The sequence below is a fragment of the Natrix helvetica genome, assembly GCF_964273705.1.
Source record: "Natrix helvetica genome assembly, chromosome: 6".
Taxonomy (NCBI): Eukaryota; Metazoa; Chordata; class Lepidosauria; order Squamata; family Natricidae; genus Natrix; species Natrix helvetica.
The window spans coordinates 60,669,920-60,688,529 of NC_138553.1; the positions used below are offsets into that span (position 1 = coordinate 60,669,920).

Here is an 18,610-nt window from a genome sequence, read left to right on the forward strand (position 1 = left end):
GCTCTGTACAGATGCAAAACAACATCAAGAAGGAATGTATGTACAGATAAGGTTTTTTTCCCCATAACTTAACTGAGCTCTAATCCAATCAAATATACTTGTATGTAGTTCTGGCTAGACATATATTGAATCAAAACGTACTACGGTAGCCAAATGACCACTGATTTTCTTCAGAAGACAATTTAGAAGATAAAGCTTGTCCAGAATCCAATGGCCAGAATGGCTGGCAGGACAACTGCATCAGTAGCAATTCTTAGGTCACCTAATGGATCCCAGTGGGTTTCTCAGTTCAGTTCAAATGCTGGTTATTGCTTTTAAAACCTTTAATGACACAGCATTAGGTTTCATCAGGCCCAGCCTTGCCTATTTAAAGATGGCCTGCTAAAATATCTCCCAAGCCTGAAAAAGTAGAAGGATGCCTTCTCTGATAAGCCCATTGGGATACAGTTCCCCAAAATATATGCTTTGCCCTTTTCTTTTGCTTCGAGAAATTGTGGACACTCCATTGCTGGATATTTTTAAGAAGATTCTAGACAGTCACTTATCCGAAATAGTATAGGTTCTCCTGCTTGAACAGAGGGCTGGACTAGAAGACCTCCAAGGTCCTTTCCAGTTCATTCACTCTAAACTTCTAAACTTTTATTGCATTTCACAAGGAGCTAGAACATACAATACTATTTCATTCTATGTTTGACTCAAAATGAAAGATTGGGGAACATCATGTTGAGCATATAAGTTAGGGATATTATTTACTGCATTATTGGCTTTTTCTTGTTTTTTTTTCTTCATAGTTTATTGCAGCTGGTTAGGATTACTTACAAATATATAACAAGCATTGTTTATTGAATGTGAAATGTAAAATGCATGTCAGCACTGCTTTTTAAAAAGAGTCTGTAAGTTAGTAAATATGAAATATACAATGGAATCTTTTATAGCCTCATTGAGAGAGGTAGGAATTTCTTGACTTTCTGAAAACCTGTATGATATTTATCAATAAGACATTCAAAAATCTTTTGTGCCTTCTTTGTAAGGCACAAATATCATAGATAATATTGACTCAATCTCATCTCAATTCATCCAAGCAGTTTTCTTGGCAAAACCATAGAAGTGATTTGCTATTGTCTTCTTCTAAGATATTTTTTTGAACTTCTTAATCTAGTTATACCCTTTGGATTCTAAAAACAAAAACAACCCTTCCCTTCAAGCCCTAACCAGGTATCTCCATTCCTGAACTTTCAGAAAAGGTTGGCTATATACTCACACCTGCAAATATTAGAATACTTCTGATACCTAGTTACAATCTTGGAACCACACAAATTACTAAGAAGAATGTTTAAAATATGCTCACTCATTTTACTCCATCTCACAATATATGAACACATGTATGTTTAGAAAGATATGCAATGGAAATAACAGCAAGATTTTTTTAAATTGTATTAAGAATGTCAGCTGAATAAAAGCATTCTCCTTATTCCCATTCCAGATAGAAATTAATATATTAATATTATCTTAGTAGTGACATTCTAGCATCACAGCTAATTTCAATCAGAATAATTGTCATTTTTAATGACATCTGGAAGAAAATGTTTGTATAATATGAACATTGTTCCTGTCCCTTTACAATATATACCCTCCCATAATTCTCATAATATACAGTTGTTTTCCATCAGCCTTTCTCTCCCTAACCCTGCCTCTTATTCAATTATAATGCTTGAATGAGTCACATGCAATATTTCCAGGCTACTTTTCCTTACTCATGAAACTTTTTAACGAAATGTTAGCATTTGCAGACACCAGATGTTTTGACATAAGGAGAGGCAATATGCAAATTTTAATCCATGCTAGGAACAATAGCCTGCAGGCACCTTTTTCTTATTACATGAATCATATACTTAACCACATTGTGGTGGATCGTATCAGAATCCTTGCTATCCTGAGCATTCGACACTTGTCTTGTAGTTGCCAATTAATGAAACTGATGTATATTTAAGTTGATGGGTATCAGTGATTTACCAACATTGCTTGGCATACTTCACAACTGGTGCATCCTTGATTTGGCTGGCAGACTTGACACTGATTAGCATCAAATCTCCCCAAGTTTGCTTCTAATCGACGTTGTCTTTCTATACAAATGATGCTGACACTGAGTTTGATTGGAAGTTTTTTGTTAATGTCATTGTCTCTAATTAAGTAGGTAGCAGACTGTGTTTTTGTAATCTGTATATTGTGATTCCATTTTCTCATGCTATTTAATTGAATTAACAGAGTGACCCAACTCTGCTTACGTACAGATCATTCTGTGACTTCAAGCATACTAAAGCTTTTGCATCATCGGCTCCCATGTTAAATTTCCTTTTCTAGTTCATCAAATTCAAAATTAATTAAATTACAAGTGTTAATTAGTCCCACTGTGTACAACAAAATAATTAAAAGAGTTATAATTAAATACGTCCAAAGCAAATAAATCAGTATTTGTACACTCACATGCCATGCTAAATAGCCTTTTTAAAGACTGTGACTTTTAAAATATGCAAGGCTATTACAAAGCTATTGCTAACATTGTACTCTATTTAATCACAATGTACCATTCTATCATATGCATAATCATTTAAATATATTCCAGAAAAACACACACTTAGTACTGGGAATTTTAAATGCTAAAATTCTTTCTTAAATTCATGAAACATGGATATCTTTTGAATGACACAATGTTGTGCAATTATCAATGATTTCCAAGGTATTGCTTGCTGAGATAAAATATGCTGTTTCTCTTAAACTGTCTGAGGAGGAAGTTTTAATATACTTAAAAGGTTGGTACAGCTTCTTTATTAATTATTCAGTATCATCTTGCCTACCAGCAATTGCTACAGCATTTTAAATTGTTTCCAAAACTTTAAGAACATGAATAAAACAAAAAAGACAGGATTATATTAAGGACATAGTACATAGCAACATGAACATGATTTAGAATGGCATTGTGTATTTATTGTTCAACATAGTCTCTTCAGTAAGCATGCTTAACTGGTATTATTATTTTGTGTCACTGGATATCACACATCCCTACGACCAATTCGCTCACACAGAGAGGGACTTCTCCGGGTGCCGTCCGCCAAACAGTGCCGGGGGGCGACACCCAGGAGCAGAGCCTTCTCTGTGATGGGCCCAGCCCTATGGAATGACCTCCCCCGTGACATCAGGATGATTTCCGATCTCCGCTCCTTCCGTGTACAGCTGAAGACCCACCTCTTTCAATTATCCGGCCTGGCTCAATCGCAATCGTAATTTTCCCATTCCTCCAAACTGTTTTTAAATTGTTCTTAAATATTAATTTTATTGGGTTTTTACAATTGGGGTATTTTAAAGCAGATTTTTAACTGTCTATTGATGTAATTTGCTTCCTCCTCCGTGTATGTATGTGTGTTGTGTATGTATGTACGTTTGGTGTTGTTATATATGTTTCATGTTATATGCTCCATTGTACGCCGCCCCGAGTCCTACTTGGAAAGGGAGCGGCTAATAAATCCAAATTTATTATTATTATTATTATTATTATTATTATTTATATATTGCTTAGTGCCATTCTGAATTCATGCAAGTTATAAAAAGATCTGTTTTACTTATGTTGTAATTGCATACTTTAAATAAATAAAATATCAGCATTTATTCAAACTACTTTAATAAAGATTGAATCAAAGTTGGTAAAAAAAGCATATTCTTTTGCATGCAGTTGCTTAAAAACAAGTGATTGTATAATATTAAAAATAGTAATTGTTATAAAAATAACAATTATTTATAACAGTAACAGCAAATAAGAGTAAATTCAAATAATCTACAAGACTTCACATAATTTTAAATTACAATAATCTTTTTTTTATAAACACAGCCCTATTATAATCAAATGATCTACAACAATATTCTTAATTTTAAGTGATGGAATTATTACAGTGATATAAAGCCGTAGCATTTTTTTCTTTTTCATTTTTTCATTTTTTGTAGAATCTGATCTCTGCTCTAAGATATCCTAAGGCTTAGATTTGTATTTTATCTCATGAGTACCTACATTTACTGTATTAATTAAATAAGAGCAATATTTCAATTCTTTTTCTTAATTTTACTGTTCATTCCGATTAAACGAATTAGAGAATTTTGAATATCTCTTACTAGAAAAAAAGAGATTAAAAAAATCCAAAATTTCTGTTCCAATGAGTAATTTAGTTGTAAATTCCTAGGACCTTCATCACATGAAAATTACATATTTATTACCAAATCTTGACTAAGTTCTTTTGAAAGCTTTTGGGTTATTTTCCAAACATATTTGAACAAATACTCAAATAATTATTTGGCCTACCTCTTCCCCATGTATGAGAACACGGTAAGAAGGCAAATCCTACTTTCTTTGCATAAAGGACACAATAAAGATCTTTCAATACTTGATCTTATATTTCAAATATTGGTAAAAAATAAATGCACTTCACGCAAAGAAGACATTAGAGCAATTTGCACAGTTCTCTCTCTCTCTCTCTCTCTCTCTCTCTCTCTCTCTCTCTCTCTCTCTCTCTCTCTGACTCTTCTCTCTGTCTCTCATGCTCTCTGAGGGGGAGAGAGAGAGAGAGAGAGAGAAAGAGAGAGATAACTGTGCAAATTGCTCTAATGTCTTCTTTGCATGAAGCGCATTTATTTTTTTAGAAGTGGGGGGAGGCATAAAATATACAAGTTCCTTTGTTAAAATATTTAAATTGAGATTTAAAACACAAATGCATGTATATTGTGACATCATCAATAAAATTATACTGCAGATGAAAATGCAAGATAAAAAAAAACAAAATAGCAAGCACCTCAATAGAATCTAACTTATAATGGACATATAATCCATTTAATTTCAATATATTCATTAGGAAAGTGTTCAGCATAAGGTTATTTTGAAATTTCCTAGATTCTTTGGCAGTCCTACTTTGTTGTATGCTTCTTCTTCTTCTTTTGTATCAAAATTTCATGCTATTCTCTAGAGTGTCATATAGCCAAAATTGAGGTAACCCATGCCTACTAAACTTCTTTTTTTCATCATCAATCTATGTTTTGTGGACATCTCTTATAAAAGCATTTCCAGTAGCACATCCTTAAGCCAATTTTCAAAAATATCCCAAAGTCAACTAGTTTCACCTTTGGATGGTAAATCTTTATAAATATTGTGTGTGTGTGTGTGTGTGTGTGTGTGTGTGTGTAATATAAACAGACACTTTCTAAGTAGTACAGTATATATGAAACGCTCCAGTGGCAAAAATTCTGAGTTCTTCAATCTCTTTGACCTTGATTCCTATCTATCCATCTATTCCTTTTCATACCTAACATTGATATTTCATTTCAAATAATATTCGCAATGAATTCCACAACATGTTTCCTGACTTTAATGGGGTATAGTTTCCAGAAGCTATACCTCTGTAGTACAATTTCTCCATTCAAATAAAATGTCTATTCTTCAATGATTGGAACAATTAACATTCATAACTGTCTTTTACAATCTTTAAGTATTAGACTGCATCAATCTAGGCCTTTCTTTATATGGCCTAACCTGGTCATAACCACTGGGTGATTTTATCCCCAAACTGCACTGGGGACAAAGTACACCAATTTGTAATCATATAATTCACCTTCAAGTGATACTGCTGGGCACGATAGCCTGTTTATGGGGAATATAGGCAGTCCAATTATGTGAAGATAGTCTTCCCACATGCAATACAGTTTTATATCCCTAGTGCACACTTTCCATGCTGTTAGGTTTACGACCCACTAGGATTCATGCCTAGTTGGTAAATAATTTAAATTGGTAGGAAATATTTTCATGATCAATGTCAAGAATTCCAGGATGTGAAGTACATTCTCTGAACCTGAATCTTTGTAAGCTATTATGGATGCACTATGATACATAGAATAATTTCTAGAAGTTGTCAGATATCTATTTTAGGGTCCTGCTTTAAATATCTATTTTAGGGTCTTACTTCTCATGTTCAATAGTTGAAGCATCCTTGAACTATAGTAATATTGAACTAGTAGAACACATACCCTCTAGTTTTAGATTAATATGCAATAGCTACCTTTGACCCCAACATTCTCTATCATCAACCTGCTTCAATACAATAGTGGAATAAAATTGCAAGGTAATATATGTACAACATTCCTGGTAAATAAATAAGAACGATACAAAATGTCTGATGGTTTGAGTCATCAATTCCAAACAAGAGAGTTATGGAAATAAGTAGATTTTACACATGTTTCTACATAGAAGGTAGGCCTTCTATATATTAAACTTCCATGCACAGAGGCCAAAGAGTTATCTCAAACTTCTTTTCATGATTCAGAGACTTTGTAATGAATAAATTAAGCTATCATTCAAAACATTTGCCCTGTGTGCATGAAAAAGTAGTGTTCTCCTTGAAAATGTGCCCCCCCCCTGTCTTGCCTAAGAGTAAAATCTTACTACTTTCTATAAAGTTGGAACATTTTCTTATTTTTTATTTCATACTCAATCCTTTCCAAAACACATTCTATCAGCAACCAACTTGATTGTGCTGAAATAAGCAGTAACATAAATATAGCACCAGTAAAACAAGGGAGAATTCCTTTTATTCTATCTATGGAATGTTCTTCAATGTTATACGTCATCACCTGAACTGCAACTGCTCCTTCGGCTGCTTCCTTTTGATACAGCAGGAGACACAGAAGATAAAAGAGGGTCTATCCCAAGTGGCGATATTGTATCATCTAATAATATTTCTTCTAGTCTCTGTTCTTTTAAGGCAGCACTAAAAGACAAGTCTGTAAAATGGGAGAGGGGATCAGAAAAGGCTGCAGCTGGGTCATGTACATCAGCATATTGCTCATGAGCCATGGCTAGATGTTGAATATAGTCTATTGAATTCTCTTCTGGATATGCCTGTTGTCTCATGACCCTGGATGCTAAGTCAACCATGCTGACTGAAGACATGATGGGTAGTCCATGGGCATGTGCTTGTATTTCTAGCTCCTGCGTGAGAAAACAAAATATTTAGAGAGCGGGAATTTACAAAAAATCTTTGGGATTCCATTCAACACAATAGTATCTCTGGTGCAGTTCTGAAATCTAGTCTGACAGTATGCGTAAAATGTAACATACTAATGTGACAAGCCTAGTTTTTTATGTTTTCATAAAGCCGTATAAAGACTACATAATCGGCATAATGATGAAACCTTGATGGAGCCTTGGTATTATTTGGGAGTCTAAGTTTCAAGCACAAATATAAATGCCTCAGTTCCAGTTCAGGAACAAAAAATCAGAAATAAAAAAAAATCTTCTAAGGCATTTTTCTTCTGAAAAATGGAAAACAGATTATGAGATATTTCATAATACTTTATTTTGTAATGATATATAAAATGGTATATAAAATGACCAAGTTGCAAAAGACATTAATCTATGATTGGAAATCAAGATACAAAATGATAAAAATGATATTAATGAAAAATCACTATGTTTCCAAAAGTTCATAAAACAATATCATTAAATTATTATTTTATAATAGAATGATAAAAATAAAGGCTTAGAAGAAATTAAAACTGTTGAGAGGAAGGTTCAGATTCTGAAAAAGAAAATTCTTTATACATTGCCTTTGGGAGAAAATAATCCGAGCTTCTTCACAATTTTTCTGGAAAATCAGTGCTTTCTGCATCCAGAATACACATAAATACACATATAAAATTGACAATTCTTTCTGTTTACAGGATTATTTTTTCCCTATCAGCTTCTTTAAATAAGCAAAATTGAAGAATGCTTCATTTTAAAGCTATGCATTTTGCATATGCATTTGCAGTAAAATATTTCTTAAAAATAAATTCAGTTAATGTTACAATTGTTCTCTCAGCAAAATATATTTTCACTTTAATATCCTAGCAATCGAAAGAGAAAGAGAGAAAGAAAGGAAAAGGAAAAAATGAAAAGAGAGAGGGAGGGAGGTAAAGGGAAAGAAGGAACAAGAAAAGAAACAAAAGAAAGAAAAAAGAAAGAAAGAGAAAGAAAGTCATATCTGAATAACTATCCATAATGAGTGCTGAACTAAATTACTGTATAGAGTGCTAAAAATAACTATATAAATAAAAACATTCAATTTTTCTCCAAAATTTTCAAAGCAAAACAAAAAGGTTTTTCTTCCCTTGCTTCAGAGTTTACAGAAATATTAAATACCTAGGCTTATCCTTTGTTACTTATGACAGCTGAGATTGGAAACCTTTGTGTTGTTGTGTACATAACAAATATTAAAATAGCATAATGTAGTAAACAAAATTAATATTATGAAAAGATTGATAACAAAATTAATAATTTTAAATTATTTTAGAATATTAACAGATAAATATTTTAATAATCTAAAATATTATGAGATGGTCTTCCTATTTTGCTTGCAGATGCAATTCTGCTGGTAGAATGAATTCTTAATATCCTCCATGATACAGGTGACATCTGAAGAAGGCAGAGGTCAGATACGATACTGGGAAAATGAGGGAGATCTAATGTATGAATAAAGAATGGTTGCTTAATGTAACTGTTTAGCAGGGCTTTTTAATTATGGGGAAGCAGTGATACTATGGAGGCAATTGCCTGGGCTTAACTCATATTAGGTTCATCTCCCAAGAAATTAAATTATTTGAAATGATCAAGATCACATTTTTAATTCATGTCAGAAAAACTAATCAGTTGAAGTATGATCCTAATAGATATTCTATTAGAAATTCTCCACAAATTCCCGCTGTCTGGGTTCTTGAGTTCAACGGACCAAAAATAATCAAATGGGGGACAATGCACGCTGTGTGCCTCTCAGAATTTTAAAATGCCCACATTTTCACATGTTTCACTTTGATTGTTTTTATAGAAACAATGATTGATTTCAGTAAACATCTATTTACCATGTTATGCATATTCTAGATAACATATTTTCAAACCCTGTAATTTCAGAGGGTTCTTTAGCGCTGTGTTACTTAGACGTGGAAGTCCTATCAATTTTACTAGAGCTTTAATACTCTGTTATCTAAGATCACCATACCTTACAACACAGTCCTATACATGTCTATTTAATTTTAATTTAATGTAAGCTATGGCAAACCAATTCTGAAATCTTTCCAAGAAAATTTCAGGGACTTGTCTGCATTATTGTGGCTGAGATTATTCATTTGATTCTGGTTGCACTATTTACCTCTAAAAATGAAACAGGCCCATAGATTTTGCCTTGCACTAAATACTTAAAAATGCCTCTGTTCACCCACTAATTCTTTTACAATATTTAGGAATGCTATCTAGAACCTGTACGCATACCTCACCCAATTAAAAATTCTGTAGATCAATCACAGTCTATTATAGGAAGTGACCAGAAAATTATAAGCTGCTTAATTCCATGTTGGACAATGTACCTCAAAGTAAAGTAAGGTAAGAAACATTATTCAAAATGTATCTTAAGTCTCCAAGTAATATAGATTCCCCCCTTATAGTGTAGATCTATGTGTATGTGTTTTATAATAATTGAATACAATTTGATCATGTAAAAGCTGTAGCAAAATCAAAAGATGGAGGAAGGAAGAGATTGGCTTTGAATGAGCATTTTTCTCTACAAACCTGAATTCGTAGCAACAGTCTTCTATTAGCCTGCTCTAATTTCTTCTGCCTCTGCTCTAATTCTTGAGCTTTCTGTTGTTCTTTCTGTAACCACTTGATATACTCCACTGATGCCTTTAAAATAGTTCCTTTATTCCAGCGCATATCACTGTAGAAAGTAATGATAACCTTTTCACAATTGTGCATGTCAGCAAAATTCATAAAAATGTACAAAATCTTTTATATTAATATGAAATAATGATTTACATGACCATTATTCACTCTTAGATATTATTGCTTCAGAATGGAAATTTTAATAGAATAGTTAAAAAGCCTTTATATATTAAAATTAATCCCAGAATGAAAATAAGTGTCAAAAGAACGTAATAAAGTGCCTTTTTTGTGTAAGATCTAAATGCAGATTCATGATTCTATTTTTATAGTCTTTATATTTTTAGTAAAAATGCTTTTGTTATTAACTCTGATTAAAATCTATGTGTAGAACTCTCCATTAATGAACTAGGAACCATATATTACTGACAATTTAAGCATACATTTCTGAATATAATTTAAAATTTATGTCTTTTCACCTGATCTTCTAATGAGCATGCTTTTATTCTTATTTGAATAAAAGGTTTTATCTAATTTTGATATTCAGTGTTAATAATACACTAAAATCATAGTTTAGTTTTAGAACAATTCCATATCATATTTTAAAACCTGCATGATTAAAACAAACTAAAACAGACTTTTATATAAAATACTATATGAAAGTGCTTTGTATATCTAGGCTAATATGATTTGTCACTGTTAATAAGGAGATACTTAGCCCCAAATGTCATTTATCTTATAAGAATGCTATTTCAAGTATCATGTTAAAAATATCTTACCGTGTGGACCAATATATTATGTGTAGATTATCAGTTAAATTGGAATCTGAAATTATCCATAAACTGACACAAAAATTGACTCCAGCAATCTGCCACTTTGGACAAAATGTACCCACTAAATACCACATTGAAAATTCCTGTTTCATACTCTGCTCCATTTTTTGTATTTTATTTTTATTTAAATTCTAAATACAATGATAAAAATGACAGGTGAACTCACGGATCATTAGACTTTGGAATAAGGGTGCCAAGCTCTTTGATCCGATAATTAATGTTATACCTCCTTCTTCTTTCAACTATAAAACAAGATATCTTAATAGTAGCAGAATATAACAGAAAAGATATAATTTGTTAACAAACAGCAACACAGTTGTTTTGTTACAAAACACCATATTTCAAAATGTCAGAGTATTTCTACTTTGTAAATTTTGAAAATGTTTTATCTGTGAAAACCATTAAACAGCTAGTTTAACTATCCTGGAGACAACTTATTTTAAAAGGGGAAAAAGAAAAAATACAAAAATATTTATTTTTAATGAAAGAACGCCTAACTCTTCATTTAAACTATGCAACTAACAAAGCTTTTATAGGGATTTAACGTATAAGATAAATATAACAATGTGTACCTCTAACATTAAGACTGTATGTTCAAATTGTGATTCTCATTTGATTTGACAATGAACTAAAATTGTGAATCGGTGCTCATGAATCAGTGCTTTTATCATATCAGGCAAGTTATTTTGAAAGGCTGCAAAGAGGTGATAATACCATCATGTGTTTGCTTTCATTTGAATGAAAATATTTACTTTACAATTTCATCCATGTTTACTTTAAGGAAGGTCTAGTTTTGATCTTTAAAATGTATGCTTTGTTCTTTCACAAATTGTAAATCTTGATTCATGCTTGAAAATTGGGTAAAAAAAACCCTGCTCAATAGTACATAACAAATATACTTTAAGTTTTTTAATTACTTAACAAGTGTTTTTTTTAAACAAACAGTATGAGCCACTTTTTGATTGTAAAATATCTTGTGGAGGAAGGAGGGGCAGAGGGTGGAGTTAAAACGGGGATCAGCCTGGAATCTCTATGTGGCCACAAGCAGAAGTCCAATCTCCTTTGATTCTGTTGATCCTTATTTAAATGTTAGCAGGTGAGAATATTCCTGTGCATAGAGATCTGTATGATTAAATCAGTTTAATTTGACCTTCATGTGTGAATCTGATCTTTCACACCCAACGTTTTTACAATTAATATCTGCTCGTTGAATGCAGCCATCCACTTGCTTTATATTATTATAGAATGTTACGGCACAGTTAGTGGTCATTGTCACCAAAATGATTATTCAGACGTAAAAATATCAAGTTAACTAGAATATTGTTCAAATTATTTGACACACAGACATAATTTATTTGGAATGTGCACTTTCACTTTACAATGCCCATGAAGCATGAGGCATATAAATTGCACAGAAACAATGGGAATAAAATACACTCCAATTAAGTTAACCTCACCAATTCTTGCATAATTCAATACAAGGGTATTAAGTGAAGTGGGATGTTGGTTTCATTAGTTAGTTTAAACTGGGTAAGAAAATACAATTTTCCTAGATATCTAACCTTATGGCACAAGTTATTACAATTTATAAGATGATATGGGCCACACAGACAATCTCTGCAAATTGAGCATTCTAGTTCTTTCTCCTAAAAATCAATTTCTGGTCATTTCAGGATTTTCTTCTATGCACACAGCAATAGGCAACATATCTAGATTAACCCAAAGCACTGAGGGCCAATAATGTGGTATTATTAATATTTAATAATTTGGGGTAAAATAAAAAACAATATTTGAAAACTGAAATGCCAAAGGAGCCATGGTAACACAGTGGTTAGAATGCAGTATTGCCAGCTAACTCTGCCCACTGCAAGAAGTTTGATTCTGATCAATTCAAGGTTGACTCAGACTCACATCTTTCCAAGGTCAGTAAAATGAGACCCAGATTGTCAGCAATATGCTGACTCAGTAAACTGCCTAGAGAGTGCTGTAGAGCACAATGAAGCTGTATATAAGTCTAAATACTATTCCTAATTGCTAAATGGGCAAACCAGCAAGAGCCATTATAGTTGAATAACATCAGATATGGACAAGTTTAAAATGTGATTATTAAGCAACAGTACAAAAAATGAGAAAAGAGAAAAGAGCTAGGTATAAAAAGAGTGATGGAAACACCCTAAAATGTACCCATACCTGGACCATACCTATGATATAATACACTGCTGGAATTATATGATTTGGACACACCCTGAACTGGCCGATTTAGAGTAAAACCAATTAAGTAAATGATGATTCACTATACATTACATTTCCATAGAAATATTAATAGATGGTGTCCTCCCCATAGAAATGGAGGAAAAGTTTACTTCAATCAAACAAATTGTCAAACAAGAAAACAATTGCATAAGAGACAGGAAGAACAGGCACTGATTCAAGTTTAAAATTGAAACTTATTGAATGTGCAGGAAACAAAATAATATAATAAAAGCAAGAACAGAATACTGGCATGAAATAGCATTACATGGTCAATTTCTATAAAAGATCAAGGGGAAAATAGATGAAGATAAAATCTGGCAACGGCTTACAACTGGGACATTAAAAAAAGAAATTAAAGACATGATTTTAGCTGAAAAATTGAAAGATTTGGTTTATTGTCCATGTCAATTTTTTCAGATTCCTTCACATACAAAAAAGTTTGTTCAGTCTTTCTTCAACAATAACTCTAAAGCAGGGGTGTCCAAACTTGGGAACTTTAAGACTTGTGGACTTCAACTCCCAGAATTCCCCAGCCAGCTGGCTGGGGAATTCTGGGAGTTGAAGTCCACAAGTCTTAAAGTTCCCAAGTTTGGACACCCCTGCTCTAAAGCAAAGAGTTATTTCCACAGTCTACTAACAATAATAAATATTTGGAAAGTGTTAAATGTACTCACTGAGATTATGGTTGTCCTTTTTTATTCTCTCTTTTGTGATTTTGTGCGTATCTGTGATAGAAAGCAAAGTTTAACTAAACAGTTTATAGATTATTCTATGTGAACAGTAAACTTTTTACAAACAAGGTTTTAAGAAAAGTTTACCATCTCAGACTTCCTAATTCTTTTTGCTACTTGCTACTTCCTTAGTTGTTGTTTACAGTATGTGCTGATATTTTAAAAAAATACCATGCATTTTTAATTTTTAAAATTCTAAGGAAGCAGTATCCAATTTGTTGTACTTTACATTGTGGTGATAGAAAACTTTATAATACTTTAAAGTGAATTGGACTTCCTATTATTATCTTGCCAGGCATAATCAGATTTGTATGTTGGAGAAAGAGGAAGAAAATCATCTCTTTGTTCCTTTAAGTTGCACTGATAAACTGCATGGTTGTTAACATTCTTTAGATTAATTGAATGAAAGTCTGAAAGATGTTAATTCATTAATGTGGTGAATGGCTGTATTGTGAACCTTTAAGAGAGTCACTTATGATGACCTGGAACAAATGTAATGAATGATAATTTATTTATATCATGGGCCAGAAGTCAAAATGTGTGCAGATCAATTATGTATCCTACCGTAATTACAGCCATTAGCTACATGTGTCTAGTTATAAGGATCAGCAAGGACTACCATGACTTTTATTGTTAGGGATATTCACTTCAGAACAAAGAGAGAAAAATGTTTTGAACCAGAAGATTTTGATTCAGGGAGGCTACTGGTCATCTAGAAATAGAATGCTAAATGGCTAACAGTGTTCTTTACCTGTTCTCCACATTTCATAATCCATTACCAAGAGTAAAAACAATTGCATGGATGGTCTAAAACCAGTTAATAAAGAATCAGAGAATAGAAACAATACACCATGAAGGTCTCCAATGTGTATTTAAATCACTTCTACTATATTTTCAATCTGTCTGGTTACGTTTGTTCTACAAACAGATAGATGCTTCAGCCTTTGTTTAAACAAGCTTTTTAGTCTGCCAAAAATCTCAAAGCTATTACCTGTGATTTCAATTTTAACTGGCAAATTAGAAGTACAGGAAGTATTGGTAAGACCCATATTGGCAGCCGTCATTCCTTGGTCACTGTTGTACATATCCAGAATGCTATTTGAAAGCTTTGAAGAACACAGGGAGAGTGAAAGAAAAAGACATAAAATTAGATATGGGAGAATAAAAATAAATTCATGATTTTGTCATAGGAAAAGCATATATAGGTACTTAAGAACAAAATTCCATTTCAGATGTGTATTCATGTCTTAATCTCAATGGGACTGCAAATGCTCATCTAAAAAACATATTTTGCTCTTATCATCTATAAAATAAAATAAAATGTTAAGGGTCAAAATTGTCATTGTTCCATATGCAGAAACTAGAAGGAGATTGATTTGAGTTTTATATGCAGAATGATGCCTGGTTATGGCCCCTGATGTCTAATTTTGAATTAATGCCATAGCATATTTTCCAATAACAGGATTACTGTTACTACACTTCAAATATGAGTTAAGTTGAAAGGAAAATAACCTTGCTGATCTTACCTGAGACCCAAGTGAATTTTTAACTATCTCCCTGAACTCAATTCCTAAATTGTTTGTGCTTTGTACAGCATACAAAAAAGATGCAGCTATGCAAAGCATCTTAAAATAGACCTGGATAGAGCATATGAGATCATGTTATGGGCAATTGTCTTGCAAGGGCATTAGGAGACATTAGGTAATTAATTCTCTATCTGCTATGCAGACATACATTTTATAATCTGGTATTTGATTATTCATTTCTGATCTTTAATATAAAATTCTTCCAAACATAAAATGAAGCTTGTGTTTTGTTGGAATTTTTAAAATAACTTTCAAATTTGTAATGCCCTTGATTGATAGAACCTCATGCAATATGAACAGTTGATTCATACATATTACTTTTTCTGTGCTTGCAATCCCCCCCCCCCCATAGATAGATACTACATGATTTGGAAAGGGGGTTTCCAGGATTTTAACTTGCTAGATATTGGCTGGCTACGCAGTGGGCATACAATCGACCTTCGTATGCTCTTACCTAGTGCCCTACAAAAAGTTTCAGTTTTATTAAGATTCTATAGCCCCAAAAACCTGTCATCCTGGGCCCAATGTTTGGGAAGCCAGGCTCTGCCTGTCAGAAGCCAAGACAAAGGGTGAGTGATGGAGGAGTAACACCTCCTTAAAAAAACTTGGTCCAACTGGCCCGGCTGGTAGCACCTCATAAGGGCCCCTTTCCAGGGTTACAAGAGAAGACGGTCAATGGTTTTGAAGGTGGAAGAGGGCTCTATGCCCCAACGGCAGATAAAACGGCAGAACCATCTTCTAGGAGAAGGTAAACTCTGACTTCAAACCTCCACTCCCTTGTGGCTATATCCACTACTGGAAAAGGCTTCAGGAGTCAACCTCGAGGCAAAATCCGGAACCAGAGTCCCGGAAGCAGTTCATGACTGTGTACAATTACGTTCTGGTAACTCCTGCGATGCAGCTGGAACCAATCATATCGGCTCTGCCATTCCATTGGACTATTTCAGGGATGTGGAGAGGGGGAATCTGCTGCTTGGGTAACAGTCTATCCTCCATATTAATCTACCCAGGCCTCGTGCTCTGGAGAGGACACTCCCACTTTGCATACAGCCCTATAGTTTTTGAGACTGAAGGATGCCAATGTATAGCCCCAAGAGTGTGTTTTTTATTCTTTTCAAGACCAGTGCACAACAACTGATTGTTTTGTCCTATTTGTTCTATGGCTACATGGAACTCTTACAGAAAGCAAGTAAGGAGTGATGAGAGAGAGATAATAGTTAAGGCACCAGGGTGGAAATCAGGAGACTGAATTTTAGCCCTGTCTTAGGCACAAGGCCAGTTGGGTGATCTTGGGCCACCCTTTAAGAAGTAAGCAATGGCGAACTGCTTGCCAAGGGACTTGTCCAGTCCGTCACCAGGAGTCAAGACATTCAAAGGCATCAAAAAACACCAAACCAAACCAAAACAGTACAATGAGATATCAGAAAACAGATGAAACAAATCAAAATAAACAAATGTCTAAACTGCATCATAATCCATAATATCAGAAAACTGGAGTATTTAACACTACATCCACAGTAAATGTAAACATAAAAACCAATTAACATTGCACTTTTTTCAGATATATTTGCAAGAACTGATCTTTTTATTAAAATGATAAAAACACTGTTGCACTGTGACTCTTTCATGGATGCCTATTTTTAGCAGCAGACTTCACATATGTATGTATGAAGGAAGGTCTTTTCTTTGCCCCAACCTTTGCTCCAATCAGTTTTATTGGATGACTACCAGATTCTTCCTCTATGCATGTATGCATTTTCTATCCTGAATTTGAAACATGCAGTTTTGTATACAATTTATTCAACAAATCTTGTCCATTATATATCTTGATTCATCAATTTTCAGTTTTCACAGCAGTTTTCTGCTGTGATTTTTTAGCAGATTTTTTTTAATAATAAAAATCACCTGTTTTCATTCAAAACTTTCACATATGATCAGTGTTAGTTTCTGTTAAAGTAGCTTTATAATAAAGCAGAATTAGGTCATCTAGTCTTGTTTCATGCCTGGTTTTCCTGAGATGGCTGACAATACCCTAGTCTAGGTAAACACTTGCTCAGTTCCAATGTACTGTGCTTTTGAACTTCAGTGTAAATATAAAAAATGTGGAGAATCTTGGATATTTTGATGGAATTAGATGTAATGGACTAGCATATATTCCATCAGCTACAGTAAGTATTGCCCTCAATTATCAATAATATGTATAATGTTGGGATGATGAAGGAATCAGGATAATTACAAAAGAATAAAAAGCAAATGTGAAATTATGTGAAAGGAGAAAAGGATACAGTAACCATTAAGAAGGCAGTGCTGATTATAAAGTTAACATTATCACTGGAAGGTTAATTTGTTAATAGAGTTTCACTAAATGTTTACCATACATTTGTGAGTCTGAGTAGGCTTGTCATTTAATGGGATGAAAATTAGTCTTTGCAATTTTTTTCAGTGAGGGGTTCTAAACATATGCGTTTTTACACCAATAATTCAAATCTGTTGTTATTTTTGCAATTGCACATTTAGCTTGGTATTGTAAATCCATAATCTGATCATATACCTCTCAAAAGTTGTAATCCACCTTGTGCTACAAAAAATAAAGTTTTTTTCTGCATGAATCTTATCTAGCTAAGCAAAAAATAATCCATGCAATCATAATCTAACATAAGAAAGCAATTATCTGAGTGATAAAAATTAAGTGAATTTCATCAAGTCTTGTTTTGACTTATTCTTCATCCACCAACTTGCTTCTTGGCCTCTGATATAACCCTCACGTTTCTCATATCTATACATTCTGCTTGCTGCCTCTGTGACCTGTTTCACACATCTCTCTATTGATTGGACATGACAAGGCCACTGTGGTACTTGCATTTGTTCATCAGTGAACTTCTTTATTTCCGCTGTAGTCAGTTCGCACGTCAAAGGTGGCTCATAAACATCTTCAGACCAGTCAATCAGCTCTAGGAGAGCGGATGCTCTGGCACTGAATAAAGGTGTTTTTCTTGCATGTACAGAAAAATCTCCCAGTGCGCCATCATCAGCACCCCTCAAGTCAATGATCTTTTGCACACCAGCTCTTCTCTCTTGAATGTCACCCGAACACAAGAGTGCCTGGATTATCATTTCACTGAAAGTAAATACCATGCTGAGCGCTGAATGGTTGGAAAACAGCATCTGCTAAAGCCTTCTTTTGCAGTCTGACATGCTGCAGCTGGAATAATACATGATGCAGGCCTTCAATCCAGGAACGTTTTACTTCGATGTTGTTTAACACAGCAAATGGTTAACCAGATATCTTTAGACAATGCAACTGCAGAAACCTGAAAAACTCACTAACCCAGGGGTGTCCAAACTTGGGAACTTTAAGACTTGTGGAGTTCAACCCCCAGAATTCCCCAGCCAGCCATGATGGCTGGGGAATTCTGGGAGTTGAAGTCCACTAGTGTTAAAGTTCCCAAGTTTGGACAACCCTGCTTTAGAGTTATTGTTGAAGAA

The 18,610-nt window shown here is 33.6% G+C and overlaps 1 protein-coding gene across 3 annotated transcripts in view; it reads right to left on the reverse strand.

The window, feature by feature from the left end:
* Positions 1–4,610: 4,610 nt before the first annotated feature.
* The window catches only part of TFEC (transcription factor EC), a gene marked incomplete at its 5' end in the record, with an annotated part of 119,447 nt that continues 105,447 nt past the window's right edge, over positions 4,611–18,610 (reverse strand). For all 3 annotated transcript variants that reach the window (XM_081958445.1, XM_081958446.1, XM_081958447.1), the window contains 5 exons: positions 4,611–7,021; positions 9,632–9,779; positions 10,721–10,796; positions 13,482–13,532; positions 14,530–14,644. In XM_081958445.1, the coding sequence (XP_081814571.1) occupies positions 6,650–7,021; positions 9,632–9,779; positions 10,721–10,796; positions 13,482–13,532; positions 14,530–14,644 (762 nt within the window). In that variant the 3' untranslated portion in view covers positions 4,611–6,649. The remainder of the gene's footprint in view (positions 7,022–9,631; positions 9,780–10,720; positions 10,797–13,481; positions 13,533–14,529; positions 14,645–18,610) is intronic.